We start from the raw sequence: 17,328 nt of genomic DNA, 5'->3' as shown, positions 1-17,328 counted from the left end.
CAGAGGTGACACTAATAATTTGAGTATTGCTGATCTAAGGAATGATGTTGCTCCTCTGTAACCAAAGTTAAGTGGAGAGGAAGTCTTAAGAGAGAAAATGAAGAGGTGTGTCTATAAGCTATCGAGGTAACAAACTAGTGACAAAATGATGGATTGAACAGCTAAGAGAACATCCAAGTGCAAAAATACAAAACCATAATGTCCTTCAGCATAATCAGTACAAAGAGTATCAAGGATTTACCACTTGAAACCTCCCCTAAGAGAGTCATCAGGGTCAGCCCAGTCTTGTAAACAGCTTATCTCTCAAAAAAACAATTTAGAGCCAACTGTCGATAAACCATGGTTAAAGTAAATACTTGATCTTGAATTTGTTTTTTAAAAAGTAACTTGCTATGAATCAGGGAACTATTTAAATAGTAGAAGGCATTTATTGCTTGGATTAATAGTAACTAACAGGGCTCCCCTGGTGGTGCAGTGGTTGAGAGTCTGCCTGCCAATGCAGGGGACATGGGTTCGAGCCCTGGTCTGGGAAGATCCCACGTGCTGCGGAGCAACTGAGCCCGCGAGCCACAATTACTGAGCCTGCGCGTCTAGAGCCTGTGCTCTGCAACAAGCGAGGCCACGATAGTAAGAGGCCTGCGCACTGCAATGAAGAGTGGCCCCCGCTTGCCACAACTAGAGGAAGCCCTCGCACAGAAACGAAGACCCAACACAGCCATAAATAAATAATAAAAAAATTAAAATTGCAACCTCCCTTTAAAAAAAAAAAAGTAACTAACAGACACTAAATTGTCTACAGCAACATGGGAGGCCTCCCCACACTAACCCCCCAGTCAGATGAGCAAGACTACAGGGGCAGTGCCCGCTCACTCTGCCAGCACCTCTCAGAATGGGAAACATGGCCGGAAGAAAGGGGAAGCAAGGGAGTCCTAAAGTGGCAGTGCAGTCAACCCTACAGCACCAGGTGTGAGGAACTGGGTAGTGAGGGAGCCCACAGGTGGGGATGCACCTCACTGAGATAATGAAAAAACAGAAAACGTCAGCTAAGAAATAGAGCATGATAACCATTTGACAGTTTTCTGTCAGGTGATGCCTATGTACCTTTATACATACGTGACATACACGCATCATTTTTATCCCTTTGGGAGGCAGTAACTCAATGTGTAAGAGGAGAGCTCTAAAGTCAGAATGCTTAGGTTTGAATTCTTGCTCAGAGCTTAGTTTTATGAGCTCTGCAACCTTGGCCGAGTTACATCACCTCTTTGAGACAGTTCTTCTCATCCATAAAACAGTGATAAAAAATAATAAAATAGTATCCACCTCAATGATTTTTGTGAGGATTAGATGAGATAACATATGTATTGATACCAAGTGTATCAAGGTAAGAATTCAATAAATGTTCACCATTATTGTTTTTATGTCTGAAAATGACCACTGTATTCCTAAACACGATGCAATTTACTGTGTAAGTCCATATTAAATCCTTTTCGTACCATGTTTTGAGTATTTATTGTTGTTTGGTTTTTTGTTTTTATTACTTCATCTCTGATTTGGGGTTATCCATAACTACCTTCTGCCCCATTTTATTCCTGATTAATCAGGAGGAAATGGTAAGCTCAGTTAAGTATCCTGGATCAAAACCGGTTGTAAGCTGGGATCCACCTAGTGATCAAAATATAACTTCGTTTTGAAAGTCTCTTGCCTAGCACTTTTGCATGACTATCCTTTAGGGGATAAATGTCAAAAAAAAAAAATTTAAAGTTTGAAAAAAATTGAGATCCTGATAACTGATCTGCTATCCTGAGAACACTAAACCAGCAAACAAATAAAACTCATGGTACCTACCTCCTTCTGTGCACCTTTAATTTCTGAACATTCTTCTAGTCTTTTTAAAACATCCTGGGTAATCAAGAGTGCATCTGAGAAGATTTTTTCATTTTCTAGAAGAAAATTCAGCTGGTAATGCTTCCCCTCATACTCTGAATGTAAAACAAAACAAAATTTAAAAAATCAGTGATTGATTACTTGAAATAATTTTTAAAAGTTTAAGCTGTCTGAGAACCTTTAGGTCATGTACTGCATTTGTAAACAAAACAGCTAATGTATCAGTTATGAGTAATAGCAAACAGCATCTCTAATAGCTTCCTCCTTTGTGCCATCATCATCCTAGTTAAAATAACGGGTAAGAATCAAAGATGGTACATGGTTATTTCAATACTGCTTTTCTGCTCTGTGGTTCATCTTCAGGCTTGCAACACTCAAAACCACAGACACTTTTAAAAGAAGAATACCCTAGTACAAGTATTGCATTGGATTTTGGTTTCCAATCTAACAGTGATCTTTGATAAATTTATCAATGAAACAAACAAACAAACAAAAAAATCATAAAGATCACTGAATCTAGTAACTGACAACAGAAGGACAGATTACAAAACAACTATTAAATGAATATTACCTGATTCTGGGCTTGCTTCCTTTGCCTCACTAAAGGTTTGTACAACAGGAGAAGGGGAAAAATCTTCAGCTGTCAGAGGAGTCTCCACTGGGGTGTCTGCATTCCCCTGAATCCCCTGGGCAGCGGAAGGATCCACACTCATCTCTTGCACAACCGTCTGGATCACTTCCCCCACCTCGGCTTTCACAGGGCCCCCTGGAGGGGTGGAAACATCCGGGGAAGAATGAAGCTCTCCAGCACCCTCGGAGGAAAGGATTTCTACTTCAGGCTTCTCCAGCTCCTTCCTGGATGACTCTGAGGATGGTGTGGAGACATCCCTCACCACCTGACCCTGAACAGAGCAGTTTACAAGGCTAGCTAGAAGATTTTTACAACTAACAGCCACATCAAACATCTGTAGGCTGTCGGCTAAGGAGATGATTTTGGAGAAGTTGTGTTTGCCCACAGGTAGTTTGCCAGTGTACATCATTTCTAACAAGAGGGCAAACTCCTCAGGGCTCACGACAGATGCATCGATGGAGATGGTGTCTGTGTTGTCCAGCAGGGTTTTGAACAGGAGGCTGGCAGCAGCCAGGACAAGTTTGTGGGCCCTGAAGTAAATGGTACCAATGGAAATGGTGCAGTCACAGAACTGCTGCTCCTTGCACAGCGTGTAGAGCTGCTGCAGCAGCTGCCGGCTATAGTTGGGAAGCTCCATCGCATCAGCTCTGTCTGAGGACTTCCTTTACTCTCTTCTTCCAGAATCACTTTGTGAGGATCAGCACTAGATCCTGGAAAAACCCCAAAAATGCCATGTTAATACTTCATAAGCACACAGGGAAATGCCCTGAATGAAATATGAAAATGAACAGTCAATTCACTGGTTCATTCAGCAAATGCTGCTGAACAGGAAGGGGTACTGTGCCAGGTATACTGAATTAATCATGATAATAACTGGCATGGGTTTAACTGCATGAACAGGACTATGCTTAGTGTGTCATCTGGATGATCTCATTTGATCCTCACAAAAACTCACTGGAAAAGTACTGTATCCTCCCCATTTTATACATAAGACTGAAGCTCAAAGAGACTGAGAGAACCAGCTTAAGGAAAAACAGCCATTAAGTGGCATACCCATGTCTCACTGATTTCAAAGCTGTAAGTGACTATATTGCTAAATGCATTCTGCTCTCAAGTTCTCAGCCAAATGAAGGAGACATATATATATATATATATATAAACATATTTATAATACAATGTCCTCATATTACTTGACCTATCTGCAGCCCTGAATACAGGTCGTCATTCCCTCCCCTTTAAAATGCATTTTTCACTTGATCCTGCACTCTCTGGTTCCTTTGCTGGGTTCTCTGCATCACTTTGGCCTCTAAAGTTTGCTGTGCTCCAGGACTGTCATCTCACTTCTTCTCTCTCATCTGATTCCATACCTTTGAAATAGCTAAATGTTGAGAGCTTTTAGATTTGTATTTCCAGCTCAGCCCTTTCCTCTGAACTGCAGACGCACACTTGCAACTACCTATTGAACATCTCTAATTGGAGGCCTGTTAGGTTTCTTAAACTTAAATCCAAACTCCCCTGCCATCTTCCCCACTTCACAGCAATTCTGTCCCTTCTAGTTGTTCAGACCAAAAACCTAGAAATCATCCTTAACTCCTGTTTTTTCTCATATCCCTTACCCAATCCTTTATAAATCCTGTTGGCTCTACCTTCAAAATATATCCAAAATCCAATCACTTATTACTACCTCCACTGGTTCTACTCTGGTCAGCCCAAGCCGCCATCACCTTTTATTTGGATATTGCAACAATGTCCTAACTGGTCCCCCATGCCTCCACCCCTTCCTAGCCCTACCCCTACCCTACTCTATCTTCAACCCAGTAGTCAGAGAGATCTTTTTAGCACATAGCCATATATGTCACTTTGCACAAACGCCTCCATGGTTCCTGGTCTCAGAGTAAAAGCCAAAAGCCAAAATTCTTACTCTGGCTGTCATTAGCTCTAAAACCTCATCTTCTGCCTCGCTCCCCCTCACCCATTCTGCTGTAAGCACCACGCCTTCCTTGCTGATTGTGGAACACCCTAAGCATATTCACCTGTAGGTTTCTTCACATGTGTGCATGGCTCACTCTCTCACTCCCATCAGGACTCTGCTCAATGGCCACATGATCAACGAGGTCTTCCCTGACCATGTTCTTTATTTTATTTATTTTTTAATGATTTAGAACATTTAATCAAATCTGACCATGTTCTTTAAATAGCAACCTCCTCTCCAACCACAGAACATTCCATCCCTCTTACTCTATTTTTTATCATAGCCTACTGACACATATTTTTACTTACTTATCATGTACCCCCCTTCACTAGAAATATAAACTCCATTAGGGAAGGAACTTTTTTTTTTCATCATCTGCTGCATCCCAGTGCTTAAAATTCTGCCTAACACAAACACTGTTGGTTAGTTGGTGGAATGAATAAATGAATGGCAGGAAATGTAATGACAGAGATTTGTACTTAGAAGCCCAGTTTGGGGAATAGGGATATCCAAGAGTTACAGTAAGGTTTTTGTGGAGGAGCTAACAGCTAACCTGCCTTAGTAAGTGAGCAGGCACTGATGAGGTGAAAAGAGTGGGAGAAAAAGGCACTCCAAGCAGGGAAGCCTGCGTGAGGCACACAAATAAGAAAACATCACATGGCAGGAAGGAGGTTTAGGAGGGGATTATAAGGAGTTCAGTGATACTGAACATATAGAAAGGGACAGGGAGTGTCAGGAGACGAATCTGGAGAGGCAGGCAGAGGTTCTGGCCACAGAAAGATACATGGGCCATGCTTAGGAGCTTGGATTTATCCTAAAGACAATGAGGAGTCAATGAAGGGTTTGAAGGGCTTTAAGCAGGAAAGTCACATGGTCTTTGACATTTGTCAAAATAACATTGGTTGCCTTTGTTACCTTTCCACTCCACCACTATTCCTTATTTTCCCACATTTGAAACTGACAAATAAAAATAAAAATGAAAATATTTCCAGGTTCTGGTTTCCAGGTTTCTGGTCTGGCATGGAAGGAGCTTAAAAGTCACCATTCTAACTTGGCAGGTAAAAAGGCAAACAGACGGAAAAATCAACAACTCTTCTTAGCTCTGTCAGAGAAGTGAGGTCACAGGGCAAAACTACTGCTCCCAAAATTGGAGAGACTGGCAGAGAATCACAACTTCTCAGAGCAGAAACCCACCAAGAGAAATCCATGGGAAGCAGTGCCAGAATAGGAAAACTAAACCTAAGTTAACGAACTGATGGAGGCTCAGGGTGGACAAGTCTGAGAGTTAAAAACTCCAGAGGGACAGAGTCATAATTTTGTGAGTTTTAACTCCAGGAGCTCTACTGGGTACTCAAGTGAATACTGGGGGAAAATTCCCTTCTGCTTCTGGCAGGAGGAAGGAGAAAGTAACCATTTTAAAATATGACAGAGGATTCTGTTCTTCTCAACAAGGCCTAGTATCAGAAGAAACTATTTTACCAGAGTCTAACCTAACTGGAGGAAAGGAAATACCCAACGTCAGCCCACTCTAGCCATCCTGTACCACTTAAGGAGGTGGGGAGGGGGAGACTGAAAAGTATCAGTGAAGTTCACAGTCCAGGGGCACAGACTTACCAAAAGACTGAGACCTAATGATAGGTCTATAAAACACACTTCCTCCCTTCACATCTTACCACCCCATCTCTATAGTTATACTTACCACAGTTCCTTTTACCCAGTACTTTATGTCTCCCTTTCAAGAAAAAACTACCAGGCATACTAAAAGGCAAAAAACACACTTCAAAGAGACTGAACAAGCATCAGAACCACAGTCAGATATGTCAGGAATTATCAGACAAGGAATTAAAAAAAAAAAGATTAATAAAGGATTTAAAGGAAAAAGTAGACAACATGCAAAAACAGATGGCAATGTAAGCAGAGAGATGGAAATTCTAAGAAAGAATGAAAAAGAAAAGCTAGAGGTTAAAAACACTGTAACAGAAATAAAGAATGCCTTTGATGCACTTACTAGTAGACTAGATATGGTTGAGTAAAGAATCTCTGACCTTGAGGATATAACAATAAGAAACTTCCAAAACTGAAAAGCAAAGTGAAAAAGGTCTGAAAAAAACAGAACCAATATCCAAGAACTGTGAGACAACCACAAGAGGTAAAACATATGTGCAATGGGAATATCTGAAGGAGAAGAGAAAAAGAAACAGAAGCAATATTTGAAGCAATAAAGACTAAGAATTTCCCCAAATTAATGTTAGACACCAAACCACAGGTCTAAGAAGCTCAGAACCCCAAGCAGGATAAATGCTCTTAATAACTATACTTAAGCACATCATATTCAAACTATAGAAAAATCAAAGTTTAAAAAACAAATCTTGAAAAAAGCCAGAAGGACCTTTCCTTCAGAGAAGCAGATAGGAATTACATCTAATTTCTCCTCAAACAACCATGCAGGCAAGAGAAGAGTGGAGTGAAATATTTAAAATGTTGAGAGAAGAAAACAAACTACCAACCTAGAATTCTACCCTGAAATTTTTTCCTTTAACAGTGAATGTAAAATACTTTCCAGACCAGCAAGGTTGAGGGACTTGCCTGCCAGTAGACCTGCCTTCCAAGTAATGTTAAAGAAGTTATTCAGAGAGAAGGAAATGATAAAGTACAGAAATATGGATCTACATAAACTAATGAATAGCACTGAAGAATGAATAGGTGAAGGTAAAACAAAAATTGACATAGATAGCAGTTTTATTTTTTATTCTTAACTGACATAGATAGCAGTTTTATTTTTTATTCTTAACTGACATAGATAGCAGTTTGTTCAAAATAATGACAGCAACAATGTATTTGATTATGCATGCTTATGTTTATACAGGTAACCCTTGAACAACACAGGTTTGAGCTGTGAAGATCCACTTACATGTGGATTTTTTCAACACTAAATACTACAGTACCACGTAATCTGCAGTTGGTTGAATCCACAGATACAGAGGGCTCACTACAAAGTTATACGCAGATTTTTGCCTGTGCCAGAGGTCAGTGTCCCTAACTCCTGCATTGTTCAAGGGTCAATTCTATATGCTTATGTATAAATGAAATGAATGACAGCAATAATACAAGGGAGAGAAGGGAAAGATTAAGATTATGTTATTATTATTATAAGGTACTTATAATACATGTGAAGTGGTACAGTGTCATTTGAAAGTGGATTTAGATTAGTTGTAAATCTATTGCAAACTATAGGACACCACTAAAATAAGTTTTAAAAAGAAGTATAACTGATATGGTAAAAAGAGGTGAAAATGGAATCACGTCAAATGCTCAATTAAAACTACAAAAGAATGAAAAAGTATGTTAGACAAAAGTAGGAACAAAGAACAAGGGCAACATACAGACAACATTAACAAATATGGTAGATCAATGCTCTAAATATACTAATTAAAAGACAGATTGTCAGAGTGGATCAAAAAACAAGACCCACTCTGATGCTGTCTACAAGAAACTCACTTAAAGTTGCATATAGATTAAAAATAAATGCATGGAGAATGATATACCATGTTAACAGTAATCAAAAGAAAGCAGGGGAGCTATATTAATTTCAGACAGAGCAAACTTCAAGTAAGGAAAGATATTAGGGATAAAGGGGAGTTACTTAATGAAAAAGGGGTCAATACTCTAACAAGACATAATAATCCTTATTGTGTAGGCAACTAACACAAGAGCATCAAAACATGTAAGGTAAGCTGAAAGAAATACAAAGAGAAATAGGTGCATCACTATTATAGTTGGAGACTTTAAACACCTCTCTATCAGAAATGGATAGAGCCTGAAGGCAGAAAATCAGTAAGGACATCGGTGAAGTTAATGGCACCATCAAGCAATTGACTATAGACTACTTCATCTACAGCATACTACATATTCTTCTTAATATCACATGGAACATTCAACAAGATAGACCACATTCTGGGCCATAAGTTACCTTTCACAAATTGAAAAGAATAGAAACCATACACTCTGTTCTCAGACCACGATGGAATTAAACTAGAAATCAATGACAAAAAGATAGCTGGAAAAATCTCCAAATACTTGGAGATTAAACAACACACTTCTAAATAACACATAAGAAGAAATCTTAAGACAAATTCAAAAATATTCTAAACTAAATGAAAATGTAAATACAACTTATCAAAATTTATAGGATGCAGCAAAAGCAGTGCTTAGAGGGAAACTTATAGCACTGAATGCATACATTAGAAAAGAAGAAAGATCTAAAACCAATAATTTAAGCCTCCACTTTGGGATACTAAAACAAGAAGAACAAAGTAAATCCAAAGTAAGCAGGAGAAAAAGAAAATAGTGGACAAATAAATGAAACTGAGAAAAGGAAATCAAGAGAAAAAAAAAACAAACCTAAAAGCTGGCTCTTTGAAAAGATCAATAAAACAATAAGCCTCTACCAGGCTAACTAAGAAAAAAGAGAGAACACAGATTCCTAATATCAGAAATGAAAGAAGGGACATCAGTACAGATCCCATGCACAATAAAAGGATAAAAAAGGAATAATATAATAATATGCCCACAAATTTGATAACTTTAATGAAATGGATCAATTACTTGAAAGACACAATCTGCCAAGACTCACACAAGGAGAACGAGACATCTGAATAGGCCTAATCTATCAAAGATACTGAGTCAATAATTAATAACTTTCCAACACTTGAAGCAGCAGGCCCAGATAGGTTCACTGGTAAATTCTGCGAAACAGTTTAGGAAGAAATTATATCAAATATCCACAATCTCTTCCAGAAAATAGAAACAGAGGGAATACTTCCTAACTCATTCTATGAGCCTAGCATTACACTAACAGCAAAACCAGACAAAGACATTATAAGAAAAACAAAGACCAAAATCTTCAACAAAATATTAGGAAATCAAATTCAACAATAATAAAAATAATTTAACACCATGACCAAGTGGGATTTATCCCAGGTATTCAAGGCTGGTTCAACCTTTGAAAATCAGTAAATGTAATCCATTATAACAACAGGTTAAAAAAGAAAAATCGCATGTTCATATCAATAGATGCAGAAAAAGCATTTGAAAAAATCCACAAAATTCATGATAAAAACTCTCAGCTAACTAGGAATAGAGGGGAACCTCCTCAACCTGATAAAGAACAGCTACAAAAACCAACAGCTAACATTAGAGTCGAAGCTTTCTGCCTAAGATCAGGAACAAGGCAGGGATGTCTCATTTCACCACTGCTTTTCAGTATCATTCTGGAATTCCCAGCTAAAAGGTATACAGACTGGGAAGGAAGGTGCGAAACAGTCTTTGTTCACAGATGATATGACTGTGATGAGGTATGTAGAAAATCCAAAAGAACTGACAAAAAATTTAATAATAATAATAACAAGCAATAGCAGCAAGGCTGCAGGATACAAGGTAAATATAAAAAACTTAATCACTCTCCTGTCTATCAGCAATGAACATGTCAAATTTGAAATGAAAACATTACCATTTAATTGGCACCCCCAAAAAAGAAATTAAAAATGTGAAAATACTTGAGGATAAGTCTAACAAAATACATACAAGATGTATATGAGAAAAACTACAAAACTCTAATGAAAGATATCAAAGAAAAAATAAGTAAATGGAGGGATATTCCATGTTCATGGATAGGAAGACTCTGTAGTGTCAAAATTTCAGTTCTTCCCAAATTGATCTATAAGTTCAACACAATCCTAATCAAAATCCCAGCAAGTTATTTTGTGGATACTGACAAACTGATTCTTAAGTTTATATGGAGAGGCGAAAGATCCAGAATAGCCAACTCAATATCAGGGTAGAGGAACGAAGTAGGAAGACTGACACTACTCAATACTCAACTTCAATACTTACCTACAAAGCTACAGTAACCAAAACCGTGTGGTACTGGTGAAAGAATAGATAAATAGACCCACAAAAGTACAGTCAACTGATCTTTGATAATGGAGCAAAGACAGTATTTTCAACAAATGGTGCTGGAACAACTGAACATCCACATGTAGAAAAATGAATCTAGACGCAGACCTCATAGCCTTCACAAATTTAGCTCAAATTGGATCACAGACTTAAATGTAAAAACACAACACTATAAAACCTCTAGAAAATACAAAGAAAAAACCTAGGTGACCTTGGATATAGCAATGACCTTTTAGATACACCTCCAAAGGCATGATCCCTGAAAGAAATAATGGATAAGCTGGACTTCATTAAACTTAAAGAACTTCTGCTCTATGAATGATAATGTCAAGAGACTGAGAAGACAAGTCATAGACTGGGAGAAAATATTTGCAAGAGACATATCTGTTAAATGACTATTATCTAAAACATACAAGGAATTCTTGAAACTCAACAATAAGAAAACAACCTGATTAAAAAATGGACCAAAGACCTTAACAGACATCCCACCAAGGAAGAGATGCAGATAGCAAGTAAGCATACAAAAAGATGTTCAACGTCATATGTCATATGGGAATTACAAATAAAACCTATTAGAAATGACAAAACCCAAATCACTAACAACACCAAATGCAGGTGAGGATGTATAGCAACAGGAACTGCTATTCATTGCTGGTGAGAATGCAAAATGGTACAGCACTTTGTAAGACAGATTAGGAGTTTATTATAAAACTAAGCATATCCTTATCATATGATCCTGCAATTGTGCTCCTTGATATTTACCTAAAAAAACTGAAAACTTACGTCCACACAAAAACCTGCACGCAGATGTTTACAGCAGCTCTATTCGTAATTGCCAAACTGTCTTTCACCAGATAAATGGATAAACAAACTGTGGTACATCCAGACAATAGAATATTATTTAGTGCAAAAAGAAATGAGCTATCAAGCAATGGGAAGACATGGAGGACACTTAAGTGCATATTAGTAAGTGAAAGAATCCAATATAAAAAGTCTCTATATTATATGAATATAACCATATGACATTCTGGAAAAGGCAAAACGATGGAGATAGTCAAAAGATCAGTGGTTGCCAGTGGTTGGGAGTAAGGAGGGATGAATAGGTTTAACACGGAGGATCTTTAGGGCAGTGAAATTATTGTGTATAAAACTACAATGGTGAATTCATGTATCATATACATGTCAAGTTCCAGAGAATGTATGAAACCAAAAGTGTACCTTAATGAAAACTATGGACTTTGGGTGACAATTACGTATCCATGTAGGTTCACTGATTGTAACAAATGTATCACTGTGTTGTGGGACAGTGGGTGAGGTTGTGTGGGGACAGGATTATAATGGGAACTCTGCACTTTACTCTCAATTTTGCAGTGAACCTAAAACTGCTCTAAAGAATAAAGTTCATCTATTAAGAAATTTTTCCTTTTAGGAATGTAAATTTTCAGTACTAATCACCCCAAACCCTATCTATACTATGGTATAGATTGTAGAACATTCATGAATTCATATAATTTTTTTAAAGCTTACTCAAAGAGTAGCTTTGAGAACATCTAACCTTACTGTTTCACTACAGCTTGTTTTAATATCTGTGTTATAAAAATGCATACTTTTTAAAGATAAACTGTGGCCTAGGAGCTAACTGACTTGTTGCTGAAATAGTAGTAGCAACAGGAGCAGGATTGGAATATCTCCCAGTTCTTGTGGAAAACAGAAAAAAAAGTTCTGTAAGATTTAAAACAGACAAAAGTACGAGCTATCTTTAGAAAAAAAGGAGGTAAGTCTGAAAATTTGTAAATTAACTTATTTTAATATCTGAGAAAAAAATCAGAACAAGAATTCAATTTGCAAATAACACAAAACGACTAAACAGACACTGATGTGGTTTTTCTAAAGAACAAATGATATCAGGAGAATATGATTTTCTTCCTAAGACAAGACATAGGCTCTATGGATTACAGTAAATCAAAAGACTTACCTGGACATAAATCTTTTCAAACAATCCTATTAATAAGGAACACATTATTGGGATTATATTTTTAGGACAAACTAAAACTTACTTAAAATGTTGCTTTGGGGTCATTTCTGGTCAGTCTTTCATCAGATTAAAAAATACGAAGAGCCACCAATGATGCAGAGGGAGGTACTTTGAGCATTAACTACAGGATTGTGGTCAGAGCTATTTCACATTTTTGTTGACAACTAAATTAGATAAGAAAATAATAGAATAACTGTAACAGAATAAGCAACTGAGCAAGGTTAAAAAAAAACTGAACAAAATTATGTGGCTTACCAATATATAGATACTAAAACCATGGTTATAAACTTGAGCAATAAAAGGAGAATGGGGATAGTTAAGGCAGAATAAATTCAAAGGTTACTTAATGAATGTAAGCTGGTAAAGTTGAAAGTTGAAATTTTACTGAGATTAATAGGAATACTAATTAAAGGAAAGACTTTTGGCAAAATGGCACACTGAGCTGATGTAAATGGACCTTTTCCTCCCACTTCACACACAGAAACACTGGATAAAATGTAACAAAAATGCTTTAAAAATATATATTCAAGCTAGGGCTTCCCTGGTGGCACAGTGGTTAAGAAGAATCCGCCTGCCAATGCGAGGGACATGGGTTCGAGCCCTGGTCTGAGAAGATCCCACATGCTGCGGAGCAACTAAGCCCGTGCGCCACAACTACTAAGCCTGTGCTCTAGAGCCCGCGAGCCACAACTACTGAAGCCCACACGCCTAGAGCCCGTGCTCTGCAATGAGAGAAGCCACCGCAATGAGAAGCCTGAGCACCACAACGAAGAGTCACTCGCCACAACTAGAGAAAGCCCGCAGGCAGCAACAAAGACCTAACGCAGCCAAAAATAAATAAAATAAATTTAAAAAATATCTATCTATATATATAGTCAAGCAAGAAAAAGAAAAAAGGAAATTCCCAGGTACCTGAAATGGAAGTGACATCAAAATCAAAGCTGAAACAGTAAAGTGGGAGTTGAGACCATGATGGCCCAAAGGGGTTTCAAACTCTAATACAGGCCCTAGGCTTGGAGGAGAAGGCATTAATGCTCACATGGAGACTGGAAATATAGCTTCAGGCAGGTAGAAGGTGGGGGAGTTGGAACTGAGACCCTTGCACAAAGCACAGAGCCTCAAACAACTATCCCTCCTTTATATGCAGTCTGAAAAATCTCTGCTCACTGGCTCAGGGAAACAGAATAAAAGTTGCTAATTATCTGGGCCTTGAGTAGAAGAAATGGCACCCACAAGAAATCTAAAATGTAGGCCTATGACATACAGAGGTGAAGGATCCAAATTTATATATTATATCGTATAAGAATCTTGGGCTGAGAAATTAACATAAAAATTGGTCTTTGACATGCAGGAGAAAAAAAACAGAATACTTTCAAAACCCAAGGCACAGAGACTCTCACAGGAAAAAAGAAAAACATAGAGAGAAATGAGCTCACTATTACAAACCATATGAGGAAGACCTGAATGTGAAAGGTAAATTTATAAAAGTTAACAGTAGAAAATGTCAGAGGGTATCTTTGAAGCAGGTGTTGGGAAACTTCTTAAACATTGCCCCAAAAGCTTAAAAAAAGAAAAGATGAATATGATTATACTGATATTAAAGGTTTCTGTCAAAGAACTCTATAGTCTATAGATATGATTAATAGACAATGGACAAATGGTAGAACCAGGAGATATTTATACAGTTTAAAGACAAGGAGTTAATATCTAGAATACATGAGAAATTCCTGGAAACCTTAGGGAAAAAAAATCCAATGGGGAGAAAAATGGGCAAATGACGTAACATGGCAATTCAGAAAAGGAGTTCACTTAACTGGCTAACAAGTAAGAGTAGTTGTTACAATAGCAGTAAAAGCAGCTAACATTTATTATATATTCAGGAAGTGCTTATTATATTCAGGAATATGCTTTACATATATTAATTCATTTCATTCTCTTAACAACCTGATGATGCAGATGCTGTTATTATTCCCTTTTACTGATGGGGAGACTAAGGCCCAGAGAGGTTAAGTAATTTCTCTAAGGTCTTACAGTAACATGTGGTAGAGCATAAATTTGAATCTAGAGTAAAACTGGTGGTATATAAATTCATATAGCTATTCTGGAAAAACACTCTGGTAATATTTAGTGAAATTTTCTGTGCATATATGCCTTGTGGCCCAAGAATCATATTTCTGAGTACATTTCCCAGAAAAGTTCTCACATAGGTTCATAAGGACACATGGCCAGAAAGATCACTGGGCCATTGTTTTCTGTAGCAGGGAAATGAGAGGTCATTTAGATGTCAGTCACAAAAAGAATTTAAGTAAATATGCAAAATGTATCCTATGGAATATAGTGCATTAGAAAGAAGCAACAACTGACTATTCAGACAGAAACAGATCTTAAATACCCAATTGAATGAAACAATAACAACCAGAATGAGATCTAGAGCATAATTCCACTTACGTAAGTTAAAAACACAAAAACAAAACAATGAATAACAGTAAGGTAAAGTTACATTGTAGCAAAAGACATTTTATCAAATACATTAGAGTAAGTGCTATAAAGGGGAGGGAAATAGGAGTAGCGGTAGGAGGTGAAGGAGGAAAAAAAATCAAACGAGAAGGGCCTTGCCAAGATAGATGCTAGAGTGTCTCAGATGAGGAGGATTCCTGTGCCACCCCCAAAAGGCAAACAGTAAAAACAAAAAGTCACATGAGGAAATGAATCACCACAACGGAAAGACATTAGATGCAAGGAAGAGTACAAATAGCATCTCCAAGAATTGAAAACCCTAAAAATTATAGAATACTATGAAAAAATGCTACAAATTAATTGTTTCATTTTAATAAACAGGCAAAATGAAGGGAAGCCATAATGGAAGAAAAAGATAATATGAAAAAAGAATAGGCAGATGTGAAAAAGAACCAAAAGAACTTCTAGGAATAAAAGTTAAGTCACTGAAATTCATCTATCAATGAATTAAACAGATTAGATACAGCTAAAGAGAAAATGAGTAATTAGGAAAAGAAGTCTGAGAAAATTACTCAGAAGGTAGCAGAGAGGTAAAAAACAAAACAAAACAAAAAAAACCCAAAAACAGAAATATGAAAGAGAGGTTAAAGGATATGGAAAACAGAATATGAAGGTTTCACATGCATCTGAATAGGTGTTCCGGATAGAGATAATGAAGAACATGTGGCAGAAGCAATTTGAAGATATAATATCTGAGAATGTTCTAGGACTAAAGTCAGACATGAGTCTTCAGAATAAAAACTTTGAAGTATCAACAACACTGAGAAAAAGAAATTGTAAGCAAACCAAAAGAAAAGATTATTACTTAATCAAAGAAGACGGTTTGACTGGTACAGACTTCTCATTAATAACAATAGATATAAGAAAATGGAGTAACAGTTTTCAAATATTAAGGAAAATAACAATCAACCATGTATCTATATACAAGTTGAAACAAAATCACCTTCAAACAAAGATAAGAGGCTCAGAGACTGTCACTGAAAGAATTACTATAAGAAGCAAACTGAACCAGAAAGAAAGGATAGAATGTAAGAAAAAATAGCAAGTAGCAAGCAAAGAAACTGCTAAACGTATCCACTAGAAAAGTTAAAATCAGAAAAACTGATAATACCAAATGTTGATGAGGATGCAGAATGACTAGAACTTGCATACATTACTGCGGAAAGTGCAAAATGGTACAACTACTTTGAAGAACTGTGTGGAGGTTTCTTATAATAAAAGATTAACCATTGATACAAGCAACAACATGGATAAACCCTAAAACAGTATGTTAGGTCAAAGAAGCCGGGCACAAAAGAGTACATATATATGACTAAATCTACAGGAAAGAGACATACAGAAAAAACTAATCTACAGTGATAGCGATCAAATACTGTAGTGGTTGTGGAGGTTGTGGGGTGGTGTGGGGGAAGGGAATTAAACAGGAGGAGACACAAGGAAACCTTCTCGGGGAATGGAAATGTTCTGTACCTTATTTTGGATGGTGGTTGAAGACTAGATATTTGTCAAAACTCTTCAAATAGAATTCATTGAACTGTATGTTAATTATATCTTAATAAAAAAGAAATTAAGAAATGTGTTTTAAAATGCACTGGCTATTTTAAAATGGATATGGGAAGGGGAGGTTAAAAACAAAGTAGAATAATGACAACCATAGTAGCTACCACTTATTTAATGCTTACTATGTGCCAGGGACTGTTCTAAATGCTTTGCATCTATTAACTCATTTAATCTTTTCAACAACCCTGTGAAGTAGGTACTCTTATCATCCCCATTTTACATATAAGAAAATGTGGCACAGAGAGGTTATACAACTTACCTAAGGTCACACAACTAGTGTGTGGCAGACCTGGGCTCCAAACTCAGGCAGTCTGGCTCTGAGGTCTATATTCTTAAAAATCCACTGCCTCTCTGAAATTAAAAATCAACAAGAACATGGAAGATGAGAGAAGGAGCACTAGAGTTAGGATGTTCTAAGAGTCAAGGGGATGACAAAAATAATGATTAACTTTAGCTTTTAGCCTAAGAAAAGTATGTATGTTAACAGGTAAGGATACAAGGGAACAGAAACTGAACAAATATTTGCAAACAAGAAGTATAAAAGGGAATTAAGAAAATGTGATTAATACAATAGCAAGTGGAAAAGGGGAAAAAGAAAGGCAAAGAAGGTAAAGGCAAAGGTAAATAGAAAAAAACTTAAGACGGTAGAAATAAATAAGTCCAAATGTATTAGTAATCACAATAAAGAAGCAGATTAAACGTTCCTGTTAAATGGCAGAGATTCTCTGATTGGATTCTTAAAAAAACAGCCATATGCTACTTATAAGAGAATTA

General features: G+C 37.0%; 1 protein-coding gene across 4 annotated transcripts in view; it reads right to left on the bottom strand.

Annotated features, from left to right (window-relative positions):
- ZBTB40 (zinc finger and BTB domain containing 40) overlaps positions 1–17,328 on the bottom strand; it is an 81,349-nt gene that overhangs the window by 42,901 nt on the left and 21,120 nt on the right. For 2 of the 4 annotated variants that reach the window (XM_060015767.1, XM_060015747.1), the window contains exons 2-4: positions 16,814–16,905; positions 2,456–3,225; positions 1,846–1,979 (exon numbers count right to left, since the gene is read on the bottom strand). In XM_060015767.1, coding sequence (XP_059871750.1) covers positions 1,846–1,979; positions 2,456–3,152 — 831 coding nt within the window. In that variant the 5' untranslated portion in view covers positions 3,153–3,225; positions 16,814–16,905. Of the gene's footprint in view, positions 1–1,845; positions 1,980–2,455; positions 3,226–12,499; positions 12,629–16,813; positions 16,906–17,328 lie in introns of those variants that run through there. The other 2 variants (XM_060015758.1, XM_060015753.1) reach the window with 2 other exon arrangements.

This window comes from Delphinus delphis, chromosome 1 (assembly GCF_949987515.2).
Source record: "Delphinus delphis chromosome 1, mDelDel1.2, whole genome shotgun sequence".
In the NCBI taxonomy this organism is placed as follows: Eukaryota; Metazoa; Chordata; class Mammalia; order Artiodactyla; family Delphinidae; genus Delphinus; species Delphinus delphis.
The sequence above is the reverse complement of the archived record's forward strand: the minus strand, read 5'-3'. Positions and strand labels throughout refer to the sequence as shown.